Source organism: Miniopterus schreibersii (genome assembly GCF_964146895.1).
Source record: "Miniopterus schreibersii genome assembly, chromosome: 21".
In the NCBI taxonomy this organism is placed as follows: Eukaryota; Metazoa; Chordata; class Mammalia; order Chiroptera; family Miniopteridae; genus Miniopterus; species Miniopterus schreibersii.
Window position 1 is genome coordinate 10,422,948 of NC_138123.1, and position 24,699 is coordinate 10,447,646.

Here is a 24,699-nt window from a genome sequence, read left to right on the forward strand (position 1 = left end):
AAACACAATTTGAAAACCACACATTACATTGTGTTGCCTCTCCCCGCTGGGATATGTGTGGGATACTTTTAGCAGAACAGTTCCTCTAAAATTACTTGATTTTACAAACATAGAAGTAGCATAGGTCATTTATTTTATTCGTGATTCTGTATTAATTATTTGAAGTTATGGAAGCCTTCAAAAATAGGGAAAAAAGGGTGAAAACAGTTTAGACAATGCTGTTTTTATATATATATATATATATATATATATATATATATATATATATATATATATCTTTATTGATTTCAGGGAGAGGAAGGCAGAGGGAGGGAGAGAGAGAACATCAATGATGAGAGTCATTGATCGGCTGCCTCCTGCACGCTCCCGACTGGGGATGGAGCCTGCAACCCGGGCCTGTGCCCTGACCGGGACTCGAGCCCCGATCTCTTGGGTCCTAGGTTGATGCTCAACCACCGAGCCACACCCGGCCGGGCTAGACAATGCTTTTTAAGCAAAAAAAATTTGACATCCATACACACTTACACATAGGAAAAAAGTTCCCCTTTAAGTCCTATCAAAGGAAGGGCTGAAGTACAACAAACCAAGATGTTTGAGCCAGCCCTGGGCGTGTGGGGAAGACGTGCTCTCCCTGTTTCTTGCTTACCTTGCTGCTCTGGGGACCCTTACTAGAGTCACACTGCGACGAAGAGCAGACGGAATCCTGACTTGACCTCCTGCAAGGACAGGGAGGAAGCCCAAAGAGGAAAAGTTAAGATTCTTTCATCCTCAAAGGGTGCTCTTCTCCACTCTTAATTCAGTTGGTTCCTTCTTCCAGTCTCTGCAGATACTGAGCCACTCGTTTATAAAACAAAGTATAACCCCGTATCTTGTGTAACCAATGCTCATCTGTCTTGTGTTGGGGGAGGCTGTTGGGGAGCCTCAGGAATTAAGGCTCATTGCTGCCTGGTCTGGGAACTAAAAATCAGCCCTGTCCAGCGGCTGAGGCTAGATGCAGTCCCAGAGGCTCTGACCCTGGTAGGAGTGGGGAGGAGGGGTGATGGGGGTGGTAGGGGCGTCTGAGTAGCCTGGCTAACTTCTGCTTGACAGTTTCCAGTCCTGGCTGGTCCACTCTGCTGGAATGGGCTGAAAAGTGCCTTGGGGTTCTGGTCAAGCATATCCAAAACAAGGCCTCAAAATATTCTCATAATAGGGACATTTGAAGCCAAAGGCTAGAGAAGGTGTTATACTCTGGCTCACTGCTGGGTGACCCAAAACTAGCACAGAAGCTTTTTCTTTAAATAAATAAGTAAATAAATAAATAAATAAATAAAATTATTGATTTTAGACACAGGAAGGGAGAGGGATAGAGAGGGAGAAACATTGATCAGCTGCCTCCTGCACACCTCCTACCTGGGCATGTGCCCTGACTGGGAATCGAACCCTGACCTCTTGGTTCATAGGTCTATGCCCAGCCACTGAGCCACACCAGCTGGGCAGGAAGCTTTTGACTTCTCTCCAGAGATGTGTTGACCATGGCGTACTGATGGAAAATCAGAGCTCACAAGCAAATATAAAGAGAAAAAAATACCTTCTCTTAAATATTTAAATAACGATCTCCTGCTCTCTCAGAAATGGATGGCAATTACTCAGTTTTAGTGGATGGCATATGAGACCTGCTGCCTTCTGGTCTGCCATATTGGCCTTGCAAGTCTGTCTGCTTCACATCCGTGCTCACAGAGTTTGACTTTGGCCACAGGTGTGGTCAAGGGAGCATTTTCCCTCTTTGCTACTGTTGCAAAGGGCGCTGTGAGTCTGACAGAGTCAGGGAAATTCAATTTCCACACAGCAAATTAGATCCCTGGGGACCACTCCCTACAAAAGACAGTGACAGGGAAGAAAGCTGAAACCATGCAGTCTACCCAATTTATCTTCCCTCAACTGTACCTTCCTTAAGGCTGCGATGGGGAGGACTCTTTTTATATCACCCAAGTAAGACCCACACAGTCTATCTCGATCAGTTAGTACCCAGTTACCTTGCACACTCAGGGGGACGGAGGAGGAACAGGATGTCATTAATTCTAAAGCGTTTGGGATCCAAGTCAGGATTTACAGTGAAGCAATCTTCAGGTCTGTATCTGGAACGAAACATACATGTCCATGATAAACATTTAAAAATTAGGTAATTTATGTTACGTATATTACATATCTCGTGCAGAGCTAATCCACTCTTAAAATGTTGATATGATCAAACGTGAAGAGAAAAGCCAGAGGTGTAGAGCTTGAACATACCTTTCTTAATAAGGCTCTGTATAACAGCATGATCATTTAGTGTTTAAAAGTCTTTCAATTCAACTAGCTGGTCTAGTCTTCCTAATTATAGGTCAGAGTCGCCTTATATAACCTCCTAGATCTTTCATACAGTTTAAAGAATAGAATTCTACTCTTTGAATAGGCAGAGTGACAAATTTGAACAAAATGTACTTACTGCCATCGAGGAACTTAGAACTGAGTGGAGAAGACAAGCAGGTAATTCAGTGATTCTACTACTCAGAGTCTCCCATTGACCCAAATTCCAAAGACCTGAATGCCTTCCTAGGCAGTTTCCTGGGAGCACAGTGATAATCCCTGCTCGCCTGCACTGGCACTTCCTGCTCAGCTCTTAAAGTCACACTTAACATCCCTTACAGCAAACAAACCTTGTAGCAAAATATTGCTTTTCCTTTAGTGGAAATTGCCTCTGCTATTTGGATCTGTTGAGTGATGAAGGAACCTCTTGGTGGGGTTGAACCAAGCTCAAAAGAGGAGCTTGTGGGCTTGATGGCATGTTAAGCTCAAACTCTTTACATATTTCTGCTCTGCAGATTAGCTGAATGGTGCAATGGATTATTAACTGGCAAGAACGATTTCTAGTTTGGTCCCCAAAGAGCTTTGAACAGGAAGAGAAGAGCTATTTCTCCTGACTGGTGAAGGGATCTTAGGCAAAGTTTGAAGTAGAGGTAGAGATGGCCTCCACCATGAATGCGGAAACATCTTTCATATTAGAGCCTTTAAAGTTAGGCCTAAATCACATTAGACATTTCTGTAATAAATTATATAAATTATAAAAATATTCCAGTGATTCTAAATCAATTGTTTTATGTAATCATCTTTTTCTAAGAAGGGGGCACTGTGTAGGAAACACTATAGTTAGTAATTTCTCGCCGATTAGATGTTGAATTTGCATGGACCCCATGGCAAGTGTCTAGCACTTCAGCAAGAAGGCTCTCCACCTTTAAGCTGGACATGTCCTCAGGGTGGCTCCCACCTCTTTAGGGTGTGCCATCAGGACTACAGTCTTTGCCTTCCTTGTCTATCCGATTTCCCTTGGCAGTGAGTCACGCACAAGCTGCCACTTAGAGTGTGAGAACCATATTAACGAAAGGGTGAGAAGTTGTGCAGTGCCTGTTCAAATGACAAGTCTGCAGCCTGTGGGAAGAGCCTACGGAAGAGGGTTGAAGACACGGAGCAGCGGGGTGACAGGAACACTAGGGGCAGGGGCCAAGAGAACAGGGGCTGTGGCACAGAGGGAGGGAGTTGCAGAAACATCTACTTTGGCTAAAGGGTCAAAGGAGAATCCAGGGTCTAAACGAGAACAATGCATGTCCTCTCAAAAACTGGTTAAAAGTAATGACTCAGGCTTAGGTTGGAAAGGGGACGGAGTCCGGGTAGACCAGTAGTATGTAAGGCGCTGTGACATAAAGGCAGAGACTTTTTTGCATTTTCTTCTTCTTGTCCCTTGTCCCTTCCCACTCTCTTTTTCCCTCCTTTATACCTCTTCCCTTCCCCCAAATGCTTAGATAAACTTGACTTTATGGTGATTCATTCATCAAAGTTCTCAACCACCGAGTATCTCACAGTACGATCTTACAAACTCCTTTGACCTATGGTGCTCACACATGGCCTTGCTTTCTAGACTAATGGCATAACTGCAGATTGGTTATTATTTGCAATCCATCTGTAGCAAATAATACAGTGTTACATCATTTCCTTTACAACCAATGGCGAGAACCTTCAGAAATGGATGGCAGGGAGAGGGTCAAGTTTTTGGCCGAGGTACGAAGAAAATCTGATTGGTTGAGATTTAGGATTGCATATGCCATGCCCTTGTTAGCACTGACCTGTAATGAATTAGATGTGTTGGGGTGGTGAATGAGAAGGGACATCCATCTAGAACGCCTCTCACCATTGGGCTTTGGTGACTTAGTAGATGGTGTCACTGGGAATACAGGAAGGGGACCTGTTTGGAGGAGGGGTAGTTTGGAGCAAAGTTTGGGGCAGGTGGGGCTTGAAGGGATTTGGTAATTGCCAGATATGTATGTTTGAAGCGCAGAGTTTAAAATTAGTGTGTATTTTAAGTATTTGTTGAGGTTATGAATTTGGACAAGATCACACATGAAAGCAGGTTTTAGGATGAGCAGAGTAAAAGTCAAAGCACTCAAGAATACAAACACTTAAGGCTCATCTTATTTATATTATTGTGGGATTTAGGCACTTAGAACATAGTCTCCTTATGATCATAACCCCAGGAAAACCCCCTTGAGAGTAACTACCACTTTTATTTATTACTTTTGGTGGTTTGTTTATTTTGGTATTGGATGTTACTTTGGCTCTTCTGTAGTACAAATGATATTGTTTCAGGAAAAGATGCGACTTACAATTCTTTGACAGTGGATGTTACAAAATTCCATAAGATGATCACACCATTTAAGGTTCCGGCAACTATCAAATTATATCCGTCTACTTGTAATAAATCTATGCAGTTCACTTCTGTATTAACTGCTGGATTCTAAAGAAGAAAGGAAACCAACTCACTGACTGTGATAAGCATAGTATTTAAACCACAGTACAAACGCTATGTGTATACTTTGTTATCCTATCATCAACTTAAAATATCTTATGATTTTTCAAAAAAGTTAACTGATGTATAGTTGGCATATGATATTATATTTACAGTGTACAGCATAGTGATTCGACATGTATAAAATCCATTGGTCATGCACAGTTATTATGATGTTATTCACTATATTGCCTGTGCTGTACATTACATCCCCATGACTTTTTATTTTATAGCTGAAGTGAGGTGATAGTGCATTATAATTCACTGCATTATTTTCTCTATTTATGTATGGGTTTGTAGTGTTCCCCAATAAAAAGGAAGAAAGCGAAGAAATGAAACTTACATTAGCATGTTGAGGAAAGGTTTTCTCAGCTATCAACGTAACATCTGGAAAAGGCATAGTTACACCCCTATCTTTAGTAGATGCCTTCAGGCGCACGATATGATTACCATCTTGGAGGACAGGTACAACATCAGGCAGCTCCCATATCACCGCGAGACAAATATCGTTTTCTTTACCCTTTAATAGAAATCCAGTGAGTAGATGAAAATCTCAATTAACTATTTTATTTGAGTCATTGTAAGAATATAGAGAAAACCAGAACATACCATGATGTATCTACCACCCAGTTTTGTCAAATCTTAAGTTCTCTCCATCCCTCCCTAATATAATTTCTCTTTTTTCTTCCCTCTCCAGAAGTAACTAGTAATCTGAGTATGCTGTTAGTTATGAAAATTTTAATATTTCTACCCAAACATAAACATATATTATGTTATATATGTGTACATATATATATTGTTTTCAGGCTTTTAATCTTTTTTTTTTTAAATATGTCTTTATTGATTTCAGAGAGAGGAAGGGAGAGGGGGAGAGAGAGAGAGAAACATCAATGATGAGAGAGTCATTGATTGGCTGCCTCCTGCATACCCCCTAATGGGGATGGAGCCCCCAACCCGGGCATGTGCCCTGATCAGGAATCAAACAGCGATCTCCTGGATCCTAGTCCTAGGTCGATGCTCAACAGCTGAGCCACACCCAGCTGGGCTTAACCTTTTTATAAATGTTATCAAATTGTATAGATTCTTCTTCAATTTGCTTGTTTCACTTAAAATTTTATTTTTGAGATTTATACAAGTTATTACATAGAACTCTAGTTCATTTATTTTTAACTGCTTTATGGCATTGTATGAATATACTACAATTTATTTATCCAGTGTCTTAGTGATGAACGTTCAGGTTGTTGTCAAATTTTTGCTGCTCGTTTCTATGGACAATTGCTATAGCTTCTAGAGCAATGCCTGGTGTAGAATTATCAAGTTGTAAGATATGCACAGTATTGCCAAGTGACCCTTCAAGGAGTGTCATCTATTTTCAATCTCACCTGGAGTAGATAAGGCTTCTCCTTTCTTCTCATTCTTGCCAACACTTGGTTTTACTTGATTAAAACAATTTTTTTTTTTTTTTTGCCTATCTGATGAGTTTGAAATGGTACATTTAAAAATTAATTTTAAAATTTATTAATTATATTAATCACATTTTCTGAATTAGTGAGTTGAACTTTTCAAAAAAATGTGTTTATGAGACATTTTGAGGTCAAAAGCAGCTACAGTAAAGTGGAGAGAATACTGGTCTAAGCATGAAGACAATAAATTCCTAGTCTAGTGCTAGTGAGAGGTTGAGGAAAATACATATCTTCTTAGGGCCTATTTTCCTAATTTGTAAGATGAGGCTTGCAGCTAGTTGACAGACAAAAGTCCTTTCATTTTTTAAAAGCTTTTTGTTTCTGGGTGATCTAACGTCTCTGTTTTTTTGTATTTATGCTAATTTAGAAGTATGTGCTAATGGTACTTCTGCCTACCAGTTGATTTTTTGGTTAGAGTTTGTGCCATTGAAGGACTTGGAGCCATATCCAAACGGTGAGCAGACATTGACAACTTCAGCGACAGCTCTGTTAGATTCATGCTCCCCTTGATGATGAGCTGACTACAGTGGTTTTAACAGTTAGCTGGTTTCATCTGAACCACGTAGGACAGTGACTCTCAGAATTTCTGAATTTACTGAGCAGTAAAAAATTTTAAAAATTGAAATATTGACTCACAGTTACTAAGATTTAATTTTACCAAGAGGGGATGTGGGAAAGAAAGAGACCAGAATCACTACTATCATCATTTTATAAAAAGAAAGGCTATATTTGAACACAGAAGAGTAAAAGTAGGAAAGATACAATCTTAAAATTTAAAAAGTCAAATTAGCTTTATGAAAATAGTAACCCTATTTTCTTCATTTACTCTGACTTGCGTTGGCAGGTAGGCCTTTAGGAATCGGTGCTCTGGGAAACAGCAGTTCACATAATGCTAAGAGCAGGTCTTATATTAGTTGTTCTACAAAGAAAGATCTTTTGCTTTAAGGGACTTACAAATAGGGCTACATGAGTAAACTCATAAAGTAATGTGGATGGAAGGAAGGGCAAATAAAGAGCAGTAAGTGGTTCTTTAGAATTTGAACTGTTTTGGTTTTTTTTAACTGTTTAATCAAAATCTATGAACTCCCACAGTGCTTTGTTCATCACGTAAGGACAGCAATCTCTCACCGGCCTATGGTTTTTATCAACTAGGGTTTGGGGGCAAATTTATCCCAAATTAAACAAAAAATTATGTAGGCAGAATGCAATCTTATCTTCTTAAAGCTGAGGTCATGAAAACATAATTGTTTCCTTCTCTTGGTTTTTATGAAGTTGTACTAACAGGCCCTCCCATTACATGGCTATGAGACCACACCCAGGAAACCTAGCACTTTTCTGAGGCTTGAGAAGATAAAATCAGAATATGGGTGCAGAAGAGACATTACATTTCAAGCCATTAAGGACTGGTTTGAAGACGTTAAAAAGAAGTACATAAAACTCAAGGGATTCTGCCTTAGTACATAATGCATTAGCAACGGTCTCTGAATGGCTGAATGTGACTAGGGAGGCAGTGTTTGCTGTTTGTCTGTTTGCTGTTTGTCTGTTTGCTGTTTGGTTAATGCAGCTGAGAGTCTGGGATGGAGGTTTGGCACATCTTTCCTTCCCTCCACCCCCAGCTTCAGCTCCAGGAATGAACTACATTCCTGCCCCATACATTTGCTCCTGTAAACCTTATAGGAGGTATCTTATGTTTCTTCATGGGAAGATTATACTGAATCACTTTTTTCCAGCAGTAGGTCCATCAGTCATCTTAATCAGTGCTGGATTTCTTTTTTCTGATCTTAGCTTTCAGAAGGGGAAGAGTGATGATGATGATGATGATGATGATGATAAATAATAATGAACCCTTGAGTTCTAGGTAGGGAAAGATTCACTCAATAGGCAGCGTAAATGATCTGGCCTTCATTTTAAATATGAAGAAGGCATTCTCAGGTAGTAATAGACTCACAGGGAAAATAAATTAGCCTATCTCAAACTTCCCAACACAACCCAGAACAGACACGAACCTTAAAAGTAAACAAAGTGATTCTGGTGACAATCTGAAAAAGTGTCTTGAGCATCCCTGAATGCGTTATGGATCCTAAGGGACAGACAGGAGTCATCGCTCCCTCTCACAGAGCCAGTGGGGGAGCAGCTCTGCCAGGGAATGTCCCCCAACTATGTGTAAATTTAACCTTTCTGATTCCCGCTTCTGAAATCCTACAGCAAACGCCGGATGGGCAGGGCCCGGGCAAGGTTACTTAGGAGCATCCTAGGAAGGTTGGTGGAGAGATGCCACCCTCAGCTGGCTGGCAAGAGGGGAGTTCAATGGGGATGATCCGCTGACTCAGTGGGATTTTCCAGAGAAGAGCAGGGCAAGTACAAACATCAATACGAAACTGCAAACCTGCATCATTTTGATCTTCCCGCTGTGATCCAAGGCAAGAAGCAAATGCTGGTGCTTTTCCGGCACTTTCAGGAAAATGAGCCGTTTTATCCAGTGCTCTTCCTCCTTCCAGTCCTTCCCTTCGGGCAGTATTTTAATCTCCTGCCCGCTGCCAAAGTCCCAGATTTTAACTGTTCCTGAGCACACAGAGGAAAGACTTTGTGGGTGAAAAAAATTGATAGAAAGCATGGCTTTTATCTCAGAGAAAATCGATCTCATTGGAAGCTCTCTGCCAGCAATTTATCCTATATCTATTTCCCGCTGCAGTGTGAGCCTCCCTGGCCTTACTGTGCACTTAGTATATGTCTGTGCACCCTGATTTGTCCCAGGCTGATGAAAGCTAAGCAGGACCGGGCAATGTCTTGAAATGGCAAGTTTGCTTTGAGTGCAGACTCTCCTCTCTGAGCTTTCTGTCTTCAATGGATCTTTTCTGCCTTTATTCTCCCAAGGTTTTCTAGTTCGCTCAACACCCCCCAATATCTATCCGTCTGTAATATCTAATATCACGCCACAATTATTAATAGTGTAGGTCATCCTCGCAATACGGTCCCAGTTCTGAAGCTGCTGACGTTTTTTAGGACTTCAGTTCCCACTGGGTAGTAAAAGGTTTAAGAGAACCCCAGCAGATAAGAAGTGATCAAGCTTTAAGTTGTTTTGTAGGTTACATGGGGAAAAAATACAAAAGTGCTGAGTTTCTCTTTCCATTTGAAATCATAATTTCTTTTGAGTTAACTTCACTCATTTAATTAGGGGATCTTGAAAAAGGGGCCAGGAATGGTGATGACCAGTGTGCTTGCTGGATGCCTAGTTCAAGGTCAATCAATGCTCAGTGTAGAGAATTATCCTCTAACACGGTGGTCACCTCAGGGTTAGACCCAGTGGGCTGCCACTCATAGCACTTTGCCTCCCCTCTCTTAACTGTCACTATTTAAAAGAACTCTAGACTCTGGCACTAAAGAAATAAAATATTATGCTTGCATGAAAATAGCACCATCTCAGTCAGGTTGAACTGCTTAATGCTCTTGCCTGATAATAGCTGTGTACATTGCTCAGAATTTCTATTATGACTAATTTTCACAGCGTGCAGAGGATGCTGATAAGAGCAGTGACTGCATTCTTGGAACTGTCCCATGTGGAAAGCAGCTGTATTCATTCACACCCCATCAACTCAGCAGTCACGGTTTTATTTCACGTGCATCGTTATCTGCTCACACATTTAAAAATCACTTTTATACCAGGGTGTTCACTCAATCCATCAGTTGGCTTATACACCAGCATTTATTTAGTAAATATGTCCCTAGAATAAATGTATTCTGCTTAGTGCATGCAGTTGGTCTAGATAAAGCAGTTCTTGTCCAGGAGTTCAGAACAAAAGGAAGTGAGAGGGGAGGCAGGCTGTAGCTTCCTAGTTCCTAGAAGTCCCATGGGATGCTCCCCAGCATGAGGGACATCTAACAACACAGCACAGCCTGAGCCTCCAATATGTACATGGCACATGTCCTCAAGGAGCTGGCACATATAAACAAGTCCAGAGGAGAATTCTAGGTGTTATGTGACAGAGCTGGCTGGATATGTTATCTGGCCACAAAACCCAATGTTGATAAAAATATTACCAGCAATCACTGAATCTAATGTCTGTCTCTTAGCAGATGGTACCCAAAAGTAGGACCAAATGGATCAGTGCAACACAGATAAGTTCAACCAAAGATGGAGTGAGATTGTATGTGGGAGAGACTTTTGCAAGCTGTAAAGCAGCTATATAAGTATAATGTAAAGTACTGATTGTTTTGAACATTGGCATCAGGACAGTGATGCCCATCAGAGAAGAGTTTACTATTCTTTGGTCAGGCTCCACAATCTCACTGGCATGGTTACGTTTCAGCCTGATTCATGCCCTTCCTGTAACCCAAACAACTAATGAGTTCCCAGAATAAACTCTCAGAGCACTAACACGGGGAGGCCGTATTCTCAATATTAGTCTGACCATTATATGCTCCTGTGGCAAAAAGAAATCCACTTTCATCGATAGCTGCAGAAGTCAGTTCAACACTGAAGCCATGAGGGTCTAGAATCTGGTATATTTGGAGGCCAGTCTCAAGTTCCCATACCTGTAGGTAAGAACAAAAAAATCACATAACCCACGTGTCCTTCAGTTCTCATCAAAATTTTACAATATTCAAAGCAGCTTCAAAATTGGGGCTATGTCCATCTAACACCTCTCCCAGCACCTGTCATGGATGTTGATTTGATCAAAGAAAATTCTGAAAGACGCAATGCTGCCTAATAGCTACTGTGCTGTCCAGGAGTGTGTCTGTTGCGTATGTAGGTGGCTGAGACAGGCAGTGACTCTCTTCCAGGAAGCCCTGGCCGTAGATGAAGTAGTCAATTGCTCTTGTAAGTATGAAGCAAGTTAGAAATGTAACAGTTATGAGTCCAGCAGTGACTTTAGTCCTTCAGTCCTTTGGTCTGAATCTCCTCTCTTCATGGGAGTCTATCTGCATTGTCTTTTTTCCTTCTGAAGAGTCAGCATGTGCTTACCTTAATTATGGATTCAGAGCAGATGGTAAGGACTTGGCGAAAATATTTGTTGTACAGCATGACATTGATTTCTCGTTCATGAGTGTGAGGAACCTGTTTGGTATCTTGTATCATCCTAGCCAAAGGATACATGTCAATAACAGTAGATCCTGGAACAGAAAGAAGAATCTCATAAATACCGAATAGTAGAAGTTTTGAATCACAAAGGACTTGATCCAACCAGTTGTGTTTGGAGACAGCCAATCAACGAGATTAGTAATATCAATGCCTAGGAACTCTAATGAGGTGAGAATGCATTCGTTTACTCTAAAACAATTTTGATATAAATAAAGCAAATGTGATTTAGCCAGAGAGAAGCATTCATTTTGGGCTTCATTAATTTTCAAGTGCAGGCCACTGGGATTTCACTAATATCCTCTTGTCAGTGACTTCTATTTTCCCATTTATTCCTTTTTAGAGCGTCTCTCCATCTGGTATAGAGTAATAATGGAGATAGAAATGGCAGGTAAACTGCCATTCAATGATTGAAACTTATTGCTAGAGATCCCTTTTCAACCAATGAATGAAAAAACAACAACACTGTAAACATGGTCTTATTATATGCAACCAATGAGAATGATTGTAAACCAGTGCTTGCAACATTAATATTAAATAAGATTATTTCCCAAGTCACCATAGTGAGGTAGATGGAGAGAGCAGGGATTTCTTACTTGCATTCTTCTAAGGGTGTTTGGTTTGGTTTGAGAGTATACAGTAATCTGTAAGTACGATTTAACTCTCAAAATCAACAAACTGTGTATCCTGGTTGAGTGTAATGTCTGGAAATATGAATAAGAACCCCAAAGCATCCCATAGCCCAGACAAAAAGAAAACCTCTTTCCTTTCCTGGTGTGCATTTTTTTTTTTTGCATTGAGTTTCTCAAGTCTCTCCAAAGAAATCTCAACTTTAGGGAAAGTTTCAGCAGGAGTTAGGAGTTCCTAAACACTTTTCTCAGGTATTTAAACGTTAACATAAAAATCTATTCATGTGTAAAGGACTGCGATGAATATTTTTCAGTTCAAATACCTCAATATGGAATTAGGAGAAATATGGAAACCAGCCAGTCAAATAACACCATTGGCTTCTTGCCCTAATTAATCTCACGGGAAGTCAGAGCAGGTGGTCATTGGGAAGTTGCTTAGGAAAAGCATCCTAGGTTGGCGTTCCAGAGGAAGATGTGTTAACACAGTTCATTTTCTTTGAAAGCCTGAGGGTATTAATAATACTAGTATTCAACCCAAATGCTTAGCGGAGTCCTTTGTCTTTTTAGTAAACATGTGTTTCTAAGAGGCAGCAAGGAAAGGGGGCACCAAATCTGTTGGCATCGGCACTGGGGATCGGTCATTGGGGCCTCTACGCTCTCTCTCTCCACTGTTCTTTGTCTAGAAGAAAGGGCAGGTAAGGTGGTCAACACCCTTCTTATTGAGTAACTACTGTTTCGTTATTGGAATGCCTGGGGCCAAACTGCTTGAAGAAAGGGGTGCATCTGCTCTAAGGTGGGCCATATTCCTGCTCCCGAGAGTCAAACCAGAGCAGAATTTTCCTTGTCTTAGCAACAGGTTGCATCCCATGTCTCTGCTTAACCCACGCCACATCTTCCCAGGTTCAAGAACTTAGAGCAACGACATGGTATTTTCAGAGAAGGACAGTTACACATTTTATACACCAGCCATGGAAACATAGGTGGGAACAGAATTGAATTAAATACCTACTGTGATGAATCAAGGTTCATAAATCCCCCTTCTGGTTTTGGTTTTCTTCTAGTTCGTGCTCAAGTGCTAGTTAGGGTACGAGTTTTGTTTGCCACTAATTGGGATGCTTACCTGCGATAAGCATGCCGTGGTTGGAGTCGTATATCATGGAATAAATCTGCATGTCCCCGGGTCCTCCTTGGCTGTCATGGAAGACTTGTAATAGTGACAGAGTCTGTATATCCCACACCCTGAAGACCTGGGGGAGTAAAGAGCATAGCTCACTGCCTTGACACTTGTCCTTCCCCACTCAGAGCTGCTTACCTGAAGCATTTTCAGAGTCTGTAATATGCTCCTAAGAACTTGCAGCAAAATATGACTTCTATGATGAGCACGTATTTGCTAAACTCTAGTTTAGCTCTTGGCTCAATTATTGATACTTAAATAATCCTGATTAACATGAAATATATAGCTTACTTTGCTGGAGAATATCTTACAGTATAATATTTCTATGCGGAAACATAGGACATCCCTCTGTTTATGTTCTTAAATAAAAGTGCCTCAGAAAACTTCCTAGTTATCTTCTACTAATAGGAACTATTGCTTGCTAAGGTTATTTTTAGGTATTTTGGAATATTTTGCCCTTATAAATGCTGTCTGCCCAATTTTTTCCAACTGGTTACTGCTCTTCCATAGAAATTTATTTTTAGAAATTGCTATTATAACCAGCCACCTTATTAAACTTATTTTAAAATTTTAAGCTGATTTTATTAAAATTTTCAAGCAATCCCATTAGTTGCAAATATAATAATTTAGTCTCCTCAATTACAATATTTATAGCTTCTTTTTCCCCTTACTTTATCACATTGGTTAGAACATTTAAACACCGTTTGATGGCAGCAGCAACAACAGAAATCCTAGTTTTTTGTGCATTTAATGATGATGTTCTGTCTGTCATGGGAGGCCTCTTGTGTGACTACTGAGGATAACATTGGCTCTCTTCCCGGAGTTGTATTCTTTTTAGTCTTTAAACACGCCCTTCCTTGTGCTATCATCAGCAGAGACAGAACAGCGGCTCATCATTTCCTTCTCCACACTGATAATATTTTTCTCAGGGACTGTCAGCTATTTCAGTCAAAAATTGTCTGTATTCTAGATTTTCCAATAGTTGATTTTAAAGGAAAGATGGCTTTTTCTTTTAGTTGTTTTCTCTTTGTTACCTTGGCGGAGGAGAGGCTGATCACGAGCTGGTCTTTCTCATTGGTGACGATCTCGGTGATACTGAACATGTGCCCCACGAGCTTCCCCACTGGCTTGGTGCTGATATTGGGGTGCCACAGCCGGAGCACCTTGTCATCTCCTGAAAGGGGCAAGGAACAGTTACTTATTTTCTCAGGGATGCAGGTGGTCACAGTTTAAAGAGTCTCTTCCCATTTTCCCCACCCCCAGCCCCTGGGAACCACCATCCTACTCTGTTTCTACGAGCTCAGTGTTTGCATATATATCACACAGTATTAGTTCTTCTCTGACTTATTGCACTTAGCGTAATGCCCTCAAAGTCCATCCATGTTGTCCCAAATGGCAAGATTTCCTCCTTTCTCATGGCTGAATAATTTTCCTTTGTGTATAACATGCCACATCTTCTTCATCCATTCATCTGTTGACAGACACTTAGGTTGCTCCCGTATCCTGGCTGTTGTGAATTAGCTGCAATGAACATGGGCATGCAGGCATCTCTTGGAGATGCTGGTCAAAGCCTACAGACGTCCAGTCGTAAGGTAAATAAATTCTGAGGATCTAATGCACATAGTGGCGATTATTGTTAATAATACTGTATTATAGACTTCAAAGTTGCTAAGAGAGTAGATCTTAAATATTTTCACCATGAAAAGAGAGATAATAATGTGACGCAATGGAGGTGTTAGTTAACACTGTGGTGGTGATCACTCTGCAATATAAAAGTGCATCAAGTCAACAGGCTGTACAACTTAAAACTTACACAATGTTATATGTCAATTAGGTCCCAGTAAAGATGGAAAAAAATAGTCTGTCTCTCACTCAACCATATTCTTATCTTTCTTCTCATAGCAAATTGCAGTCGGTTTCACTCAATCATATTCTTATCTTTCTTCTCATAGCAAATTGCAATTGGTTTCACTCAATCATATTCTTATCTTTCTTCTCATAGCAAATTGCATCTGTTTCTTCCAGGATGCAGTCTGGGACTTGCTGAGGCCAGCCTTGTTTGGGATCTGCTGCTTCTCCTCAAGGCTGTTTTGTAATAATTGTATTTATATATGCAAATGTGAATTCTTGTAAATATTTGATGAGCCCTTTCCTTGATTCAGTACTTTCCTACTCAATCATGCATTAATGTATTATTTATACTTTATTTACTTTCCCAAAGCATTTTAGGCAGCTGTTCTTTTGTTCTCACATTCTTAAATTATGCAAACATTACAATAACAGAAGAAATCAAAGGAAGGGGAAAATTGCACATAATCTATACCATTATAATAAATCATCTGTTTTCATTTTTCATCTTTCTTTCTAGCATATATATATCTGCACATATAATTTGTATGTAGTTACTAGCATAGCATAGATACTGTTTTTTTATTTATATTTATTGTTGAAAATATTACAGATGTCCCTTTTTTTCCCCTTTGACCCCTCCACCCCGCATCCACTCCCACCCCAGGCCTTCACCACACTCTTGTCTGTGTCCATGGGTTATGCATATATGCATATAAATTCCTTGGTTAATCTCTCCCCCCCACCCATTCACCCACCACCACCTTCCCTCTGAGATTCGTCAGTTTGTTTTTTAATTGTTAAAATCATGCAGGTAGAAGATTTCTATAATATGGAAGGGTATAATTTTTTACTAAAAAAAATCTTTTCCCCCATAATCTCTAGTTCCACTCCTGATAATTAGTGTTAAATTTTATTTCTCTCTTACAAATAGCCTTTTTATTTTTAGAGCTAAGAATAACACGTTTCCATTAATATTTAAGTACTTTAAATTAGGAAGATTGCCATTTCTCAACAACAAAAAATCACTATCACTAATTTTTATCTTGGATACACACCTAAAAATGTGTTATAAATGTTGACAAAAGGGAAAAAAATCACTGTTTTAATATGCATTTTTACCAAGAAATTACAGCATGCAATATTGAGCGCACAGGGACACGGACCAAATTAAAATCTTGAAGAGTGGATTTGTCATTTTGTTATTACTTGTAGATTGAAGGGAAAGTTGCTTTCTTTTTCTGTCCTGCTTTAGTGGGATATAATTAGCCTATAACATTGTGTAAGTTTAAGATGTGCAGTGTGATGACTTGATGTTTGTATACATTGTGAGGTGATTACCGTGATAAAGTTAATTAACACACCCATCGCCTCCCATAGTTACCTATTTTTTGTATGTGTGGTGAGAACGTTTAACATTTACTCTTGAAACTTTCAGTTACACAATATGGCATCGTTACCTACAGTCACCATGCTGGACATTAGATCCCCGGAATCTGCTCATCTCATAACTTAACTCAGGAAGGGGCAGCGGGGATCATGAAATTGTGATACGAGCCTGCCATTTCTTTTTTGGAACACATCTAATACTGGTATTTGTTCCCTTATGTGTCCTAGACTTGGTGCGGAGGTCTTTAATGATAACCTTAATTAGGAGAGTTTAAAGACGCAGGTTCCTGTTTGTTCTTGGAATCATCGCTGCAGGGCTTCAGAAAACTTGCTCAGTCTGAGCCAAGACCCCCACATGCTACTCCGCAGACTTCTTATAATAACCTTATGAGGAGGTACTATTATCAGCTCCATTTTACAGGTGAGATTGAAGCTTAGCAGAGTTAAATAACCTGCCCAAGGCCATGCAACGTGCAAGTGAGAGAGCCAGGATTTGTTCCTAAGTCATCTGACTCTGGGGCCCAGGCATGAAGCCATTGCACTATATGAGAACCCCCACATTACAAATGGGGAGTCTGGGGCTCAAAGAGTACTCAGTCGTCTGCCTTTCCCAGCTTCTTATATCCACACCTTGGCCCTTACCCTCAGCAGATAATCTGCCCTTAAATGTTGGCATTTTAAAGGCTATGTCCGTGGCCCTCTTCTCTGTTAACTCTAAGCCATACGTTCTTGACTTTCTTGGTCATGGACTCCCATTGGCAATTTGTTAAAATTTTAAACTTTCCAGAAAAACGCACATTAGACACACGAGTGTTGTTGAGCTTCAGGGGCTGCAGGACTTAAAAGCCCACACGTGAGTCCCAGGCTAAGAACACAGGCTCTCACACATTGAAATACGTTCTAGATAAGTTAAAGAACTAAAGTTAAAACATAAAATGAAGCAATAAAAACTTATAGGAAAATACAGAGGAATGTGTTTCACATATTCTTCGGCTAGGGGAGGCCTTTCTAAGAACCCAGAAGCCACACACACACACACACACACACACACACACACAGGCAGTCAGATTTGACTTTATACACATTTTAAATTCTCTAAAAGGTTTTTCCAGCAGTAAAATTGTACAACTTTATGAAAATTCTATGACTGTGTTAAGAAGAGCACAGTTTGCAAAGTAGAAAGTCTCTGTGCAACGTGAACTGTTTTCTTACCTCCAGTGACAATGACGTTGGCTTTTATACAGTAGCAGAAAGTGTTCGCTCCTCTTGGCATGGAAAACTCTCTGACAGGCCTGGGAAACACAGATCTGATGTAAAACATGGGATTTCCTGCATGAAGCTAATTCCAGTTTATAAAGAGATTATGTTCAACAGGTTCATTTCTCAGTTGGTTATAAATCCATTTAGCCACAGAAAATATTATAAGTAATTATTAAATCCCCACAGAATCTATTTTACTCCACAACGTGGTGATATGAGCACAACACTTTGCATTGTTTCTACTTAAGAAAAAAGAAAAAATATCCAGAGGGAAAGGGGTTGGGGGGGCTGGGTGAAAGAGGTGAAGGAATTCAGAAGTGCAAATCAGTAGTTATGAAATAGTCATGAGGATGTAAAGTACAGCAAAGGGAATATAGTCAAAAATATTGCAATAACTATCTATGGTGCCAGGTGGGTATTTGAAATATCTGGGGGGATCACTTTGTAAAACATATGATTGTCTAACCACCATGCTGTACACCTGAGACTAATACAAAATAATACTGAATGTTAACTGTAATTGAAAAATAAAATGTAAAAAAAGAGATCTAAAATAAAAAATCCAGTCCCTGCCCCCCTTACAGTTGTGGTCGTGTTGGTGGTAAAGACGGGCAGAGATATATCACGTCTTAATCCAGAAAGGGTATTGGTGGCTAAGTGGGTCCATTGGTGGCACGTATGCCAGGGACACATTTGGAAACTTCCTCCTCTCACCACCCACATCCAATCTGCTATCAAGTCCTGCTGATTTTGCCTTGAAAATACACCTGAAATCTCACCCCTTCTTCCCATTCCCACGGCAATATCTTGGTTCAACCCTCCATCCCCGCAACAAACTGCTGTTTCTCAGCTTGCACAATTGCCATTCTCTTTTCCCGTTCCCACCCCGATCCCATCGTCCTGCCACAACCAGAGGGATGTGTGCAAAACATGAATTTGCTCACATCCCTTCTCTCCGCTGGCTTCCCAAAGCACTAAGAAGAGCCCCATTCCTTCACCGGGCTCACTGGCCCAGGTGGCCCCTGTCACCTTCCTGGGCTCACCCCAGGCCCCCTCTTCCCGGCACTTTATGATCCAGCCACAGCCGCCTTCTGGCTGCACTGAGCTTTTTCCCTTCTCGAGAGCTTCTGCACGGGCTGAAGATATTCTCCCAACCATATTAGCAACCACCTTCCTGCAGGTGTAACCTTCTCAGAAAGGCCTTTCCTGAACTCCACCCTCCCACCCCTACCAACTAAATAACGTCTTGTGGGTTATTTTCTCTCCTGGTGCCGTGTTATTTTCCCTGAAGCACAGGCATCTATCATATAATCTCAGTATAGATGTTGGCCCATGTCGTCCATTCTGTAACAAAATAAACTGTGGATACCATGGGACTTGAATGCAGAAGGCTCCCAATAAAGATTTCTTTGAATGCCCTTAAGGCACAAATACCTAGTTGACAACACCACTTTCCAGAGTCACCCAGAAGGAGATGTATTGATTCTGGCAAGTGTTCTCTGAACTTTTCCCTTGATATAATAGCACTTTGGAAAAAGAAAGATTTTCCAACAATTTTTTTGAAATAGGAAAAAAAAAACACCCCAAAACACCCTGCTATCAAAAGACCCTGCCTGGATGATAGCATCCTTCATCCCAGCTCTCCCCGCTGGCCTTACGCATATTTGCGAGCTCTGATCTGGGGAGGGAAGCCGGGTCATCGGATGGAAGGTAAAGAGGTGACTCTACAAGGGCCCATGTTACATGCCTGGGGTTGTTTAGTGAATGTAGGATGATGCCCAGACATGAAGGCATTTCCAGGGGGATCGTGTGCTCCCTAAAAAACCAGGCCGGCCCAGCTGATGTGGCTCAGAGGTTGAGTGTCAACCCATGAACCAAGAGGTCAAAGGTTCGATTCCCAGTCAGGGCACATGCCCGGGTTGTGGGCTCCATCCTCAGTAGGAGACATGCAAGAGGCAGCCCACTGATGTTTCTCTCTCATCGGTGTTTCTCTCTCTTTCCCTCTCCCTTCCTCTCTCTCTAAAAATAAATAAAAATATATTTTTTAAAAAGAGCAATGCCAGTGAGCAAGCAGTGTGTCCTATCTTTTCTCACCTTGGTCATGGGGGTGGTGGGTGAGAGTGACGGCAGGGGCCAAGGAAGAAGGCATTTTATTGTCTCCGTGATGATGTGGGCTAAGACAGTTCAGGGGGCCTCAGGTGAAGGTATTTTTTTTAAAAAGTGGCCCTCTCTCTGGATTATCAGCTGTCGTTGAATTACATTGTGCCCATTCCCAAGGGAGGGTGCCGTAGAAAACTCTAGATCAGGAAGGAGTTGGCAAACTTTTTCTTTAGGGAACCAGATAATTAATATTTTAGACTTTGCCATACAGTCTGTGTTTCATAGCTACTCAACTCTGCCATTGCAGCACAAAAACAGCCATAAATAATACATAAATGAGAAGGCATGGCCGTGTTCCCATACAATTCTATGAGCAATAAAACTTGAATTTCCTATTTTTATGGGTGTGATATGTTCTTTTCCTTAATTTTCTTCAACCATTTAAAACTGTACAAATTATTCTTAGTTAGCAGATGCTACAAAAACACATGGCCCCCTGAACTTGGCCCCCCAGCTTTTCTGACTCCTGTTCTAGAAGTGGGAACACAAAACCCCAAGCAGTATAGCTCTATAATAGCTCCACCTGCTTGTCTTGTATTCACAGTCTTTTCTTAGGTGCTTTGCAGTATCTTTATTTAGGAAACAAAACGAGAAACTTAACATTTGTTGAGCACCTTGTGCCAGACATTAAATCAGGCACGCCACGTGAGCAAACTTAGGTAACTTTTGTAAAATGGAAAGGTAGATATATTTGCGCCCATTTAAAGATGGAGAAACTGAGGAAGAGCTCATGGTAAAGGTGACAAAGCTAATGAGCGCTGGGACAGAAACCAGCTCTGCCTGGCTCCACAGCAACCCCACCCAGAGGCACTATATACTTCCCAATATAGTAATCTGCCTCTGAACTGGGTAACTGACAAAAATGAATGCCCAGCAGTTATTTGCAATTTTTTTTTGCAAATTTTCAAGCTAGGAAAGGGTGAAAGTTTCAGCAGATGTCTTGCAACAGGCCAACGTGCTTTGCCTGGCATAGTTAATTGCAGGTGTTCATCTTCTTGCTGATAGAAAACTTCGTGAAATTATCACACAAAATTATAACCAGAATAATAATCATTTTTGAAATGGAAAATTTTTGAGAGGAGATTTTTTTCCCCCAGCCTTTTGGGGAGCTGTGCGGGCTCCCATTTACCAGCTGGCCGATTATGGGCTAGCATGAATGTAGCTTCATCTGCTTCAGCTCGAGACTCATTATAGGAAATGACAGGAATCAGCATATGTTGCATCTGGGGATGGAGTGGACCCGGGTCTCCTCCTGTTGAGGTGGCTGACACTCTAGTGGCAGTGTGGTTCAGGAAGACATGATTACACAGTATCCCTTGAGAGCTCTCTTTAGCTTCCAGATTTAGGAGGAGAGGGGCCCAAGGACGCAATTGAAAATCTCAGCCAGAGCCTCGATGAATAGATCAGTGATCACTGTTTGCTGAAGCTGTCTGAGTACTTTTATTTCACAGTCGACTGACTCCCTTGGGCTGAATGTATCATCAACCAAATTCCAGGAGATGTGACAAATCCTAGGAAGTCAGCGTCGGGCTCAGAGACAAACTCCTGACTATGGCAAAATGGATGCTTTGCAGAGCAAAGCAGAAAGTGCTGGCTGGTTGGAAAAATAAAACCTTCTAGATAACCTCAGTGTTCACAGCCACTAAGTGCTGAATCTATGGAACAGTACAGAGAGTAGGAATTTAAATTCTCCTCAATACTATTACAGAAATTAAAAACACATAACATTTTGCAGGGAATATATAAACAAAAGGATACATGAATCCCCCCGGGATGGTTGCCTGTCTGTGCGTTTGTGTTTGTGTGTGTGTGTGTGTGCGTGTACATGCGAAAATGGAATGGGATAGAAGGATTAAAAGAAGAGAGGGAGAGTGTGAAGCTGTGACTAACTCAGTTCTGCTCTTCAGGTTACTTCATCAAAAAAACAAAGAGAGCATCAGATTTACCTAGAATCATGCCAGTTGAAGGGCATATTTTCCCTGACAAAAAGTAGGTGTCCAATCTGAGTGAGATAAAAAACATTACTACCCCACTTAAAATCTGATGCAAGAATTCACCACCTGATCAGCAGATCCTAATGCTCAAAAAAGAGTTTACTGGCTCCATTGTAACTTGTTCCCAAAGGAAAAGATTAATGCCTCTCCTTTGTTCCAGTATTAGAGTATTTATTATTATTATTATTATTGATTTTGACAGTACATGAAAATCAAAGTCGTCTTTAAAAATCTATTCTTCATGAAAGAGCTTAAATGTCTATAAGCAAATAATAATACTCTCAACTGTTACAGTGTATTATAGTTTTCAGAGCACCTTCACCCATCTCAGCTTATTCGAGCAACACAAAAGTCCTGCGAGTTAAGAAAGTCAGTCTCATTCCATTCATAAATGAGGTCATTGGGGTGCCAATAAGTTAAGTCACATGCCCAAGACCGCTTGGGTGATAAACACATGGGGAGAGTGGCTCATTGCTCCCTCACAGACTTACTGCTTTCCTTGCCTTCCCTCTGTCTTGGTAGACGGCACAGCCATGCAGACAGTCCTCTGGACCAGAAGCCTGGCAGTCCCTTGCTGCTCTAATGTCCCCTGGCCATCTGCATGGCTGCTCCTCCGCTCCCAGACCTCAGCTCAGATGTCACCCCCTTAGAGCATCTCTCGTGACCATCCTGTCAGAACCACTGCCTCCCATCCCTCTCCACGGTAACCCCCCTTCGTTTCCATCACATGCTCGCCTGTACTTGCATTGCGTAGTGTGTATTTGATTATTTGCTGATAGATGTGTCTCCCACTAGAATCTGAACTTCAGGAGAAGAGAGAGTTAGCCTTTTTTATATACCCCTGTATCACTTCTTGGGACAGTTTTTGGTCCATAACAGGCATGCAATAAATATTGCTGACAATGAAAAAACGAAACTTAGCTTCCTCTCTTTCCTTTATTGCTCTCTCATCTAGTCGGTCACCAAATCTCGTAAAGAATACAAGAATGGGTTTTCTCTCCCTCCTTCCTTCCAAGCCTTCACCATTTATTTTCTAAGCTATCACCATGTCTTCCCAGGTGGTCTCCCTCTTTTCAAGGTGCGCCTTTTCCCCTCTCCAGTCCCCACCTGGCTGCTAAGGTGCTCTGTCAAAACACGTATTTTATCACTGTCCTGTCTACAGCATTCAGCGGCTTCCCGTAGCTTTCAGGCTAAACGTCCACGCTTTATTATGGTTCGCAGGCCTTTTGCGTTTGCTGTGCCCAGCCTCGTTTTTCCAAGTCTTCTCCCTCTCCACGCTGCAGTCCTACTGAGCCACTTCCACGCGCTAGAACGCGTCACCTTTTCCATTTCCATACCCTTGTGAATGCCATGTCTTTAATGAGGCTATTTATCCGCCCCACTCACACTCTGTGGCTTTTCTCTTCAAAGCTCCACACGCATGACACGCCTTTTAGGAAGCCTTCCCCAAGTGTTCTCCCCTACCTCCCTAACTTATGATGCTCTGAGCAAATGGAGATGGTGGGAAGGTACTAGTAAGTCCAAAATTCATGGGTTTTGCACGGGTAACTTCAGTTGCCTCCTGCGAGTCTAATCGCGTCCAACAAATGGAATAGCTAACATCTGATTTTTCTAACAACTAATTCGATAGCTTGGGTTTTGTTAGCATATAGGTATTATACGTTGGAGAAGAGGAACATTACCCAAGAATTGCATAGAAAGTGAGAATTTACCTTGGCTAAGGACAGAACTCTAAAGAACACCACCATTTAAGAGCAGATACAAAAAGAGGAATCAGGGAGATGTAGTTATGGATACGCCTGTATTGATTTACTCCAATCGATTATATAGCAACAAACAACAAATGAGCAAAACTGCTGCAAGAGGCCCCATCCTGTTAAGATTTGCACGGATAACTTCAGTTTCCTCCTGCAAGTCTAATCGTGTCCAACAAATGGAATCGCTAACGTCTGATTTTTCTAACAACCAATTCGATAGCTGCAGCGCTGCCGGGGGCTTATCAATAATAAAAAGCCTGAAGTGCAGTCTCCCTCTGGGGAGCACGGCCGAGCCTTTCCCTTCTCCCTCCTCCACCCCTACCCAGGATATTACCTTTGTCTTTCTCCCCCCTAAGCTCCAAGGCCCTTCTTCTGCCTCTGTCACTTGTTTCCTGAGCCTATGCAGTCCAGCTGGCTCACTTCTACTTCCTCTGTAACTCTCTAAATAAACTTTCTCTTATAATTTGAAAAAAAATAAAAAATACAATCCTGAAAGTGACATAAAATTCACGTATATAAGCTATTGCACTTACGCACTGTCCTCCAGTCTCTTCAAGGTGTCCAAAACTAAGGAATGAACACTGTCTAAGGAGCAGGATCCAAAGCAATTTAGGGTGGAAATATATCTAACTTTCATAACCCAGTCATTATGCAGCTTCCTTTTAACGCTGGGAATGAAAAGAAAGAAAGAAAAAAGGGGAGAGATTACGTTAGACACACAGACTCATCATGCTGAGTGTTTGTCGTTTCAACTTGACATTAATCAGACTGCAACTCTGCACTGGGGTAAAGCTGGCATATATAATACCGCCCTATGGATTATACCACTTTTAACTGTTTAATTAAATGTTCATAATCTAATTTATTTAAAATGGAGAAAGAAAAGATTAGCATTACATTTTGAGCTATAAATTAAGAATTTAAAAAATAATACAGAAGAATCACAGTCCAATATTAGTACCATCTTCTTTACTGAAAAAATTATGGTCATCTAAATGAAGACCTGTGTTTCATATTATTTTTTATCTTATATGAATCCATTCATTTTTGTATTTTCCAATGACTACTAATCATTTAAATCAAACCATTC

The 24,699-nt window shown here is 41.0% G+C and overlaps 1 protein-coding gene across 1 annotated transcript in view; it reads right to left on the reverse strand.

The window, feature by feature from the left end:
• WDR64 (WD repeat domain 64) overlaps positions 1-24,699 on the reverse strand; it is a gene marked incomplete at its 5' end in the record, with an annotated part of 54,984 nt that overhangs the window by 14,305 nt on the left and 15,980 nt on the right. The window contains 11 exons of the mRNA XM_081124041.1: positions 647-716; positions 2,016-2,117; positions 4,677-4,807; positions 5,202-5,378; positions 8,708-8,883; positions 10,731-10,854; positions 11,285-11,433; positions 13,148-13,274; positions 14,236-14,375; positions 17,651-17,730; positions 24,143-24,277. Coding sequence (XP_080980167.1) covers positions 647-716; positions 2,016-2,117; positions 4,677-4,807; positions 5,202-5,378; positions 8,708-8,883; positions 10,731-10,854; positions 11,285-11,433; positions 13,148-13,274; positions 14,236-14,375; positions 17,651-17,730; positions 24,143-24,277 — 1,411 coding nt within the window. The remainder of the gene's footprint in view (positions 1-646; positions 717-2,015; positions 2,118-4,676; positions 4,808-5,201; positions 5,379-8,707; positions 8,884-10,730; positions 10,855-11,284; positions 11,434-13,147; positions 13,275-14,235; positions 14,376-17,650; positions 17,731-24,142; positions 24,278-24,699) is intronic.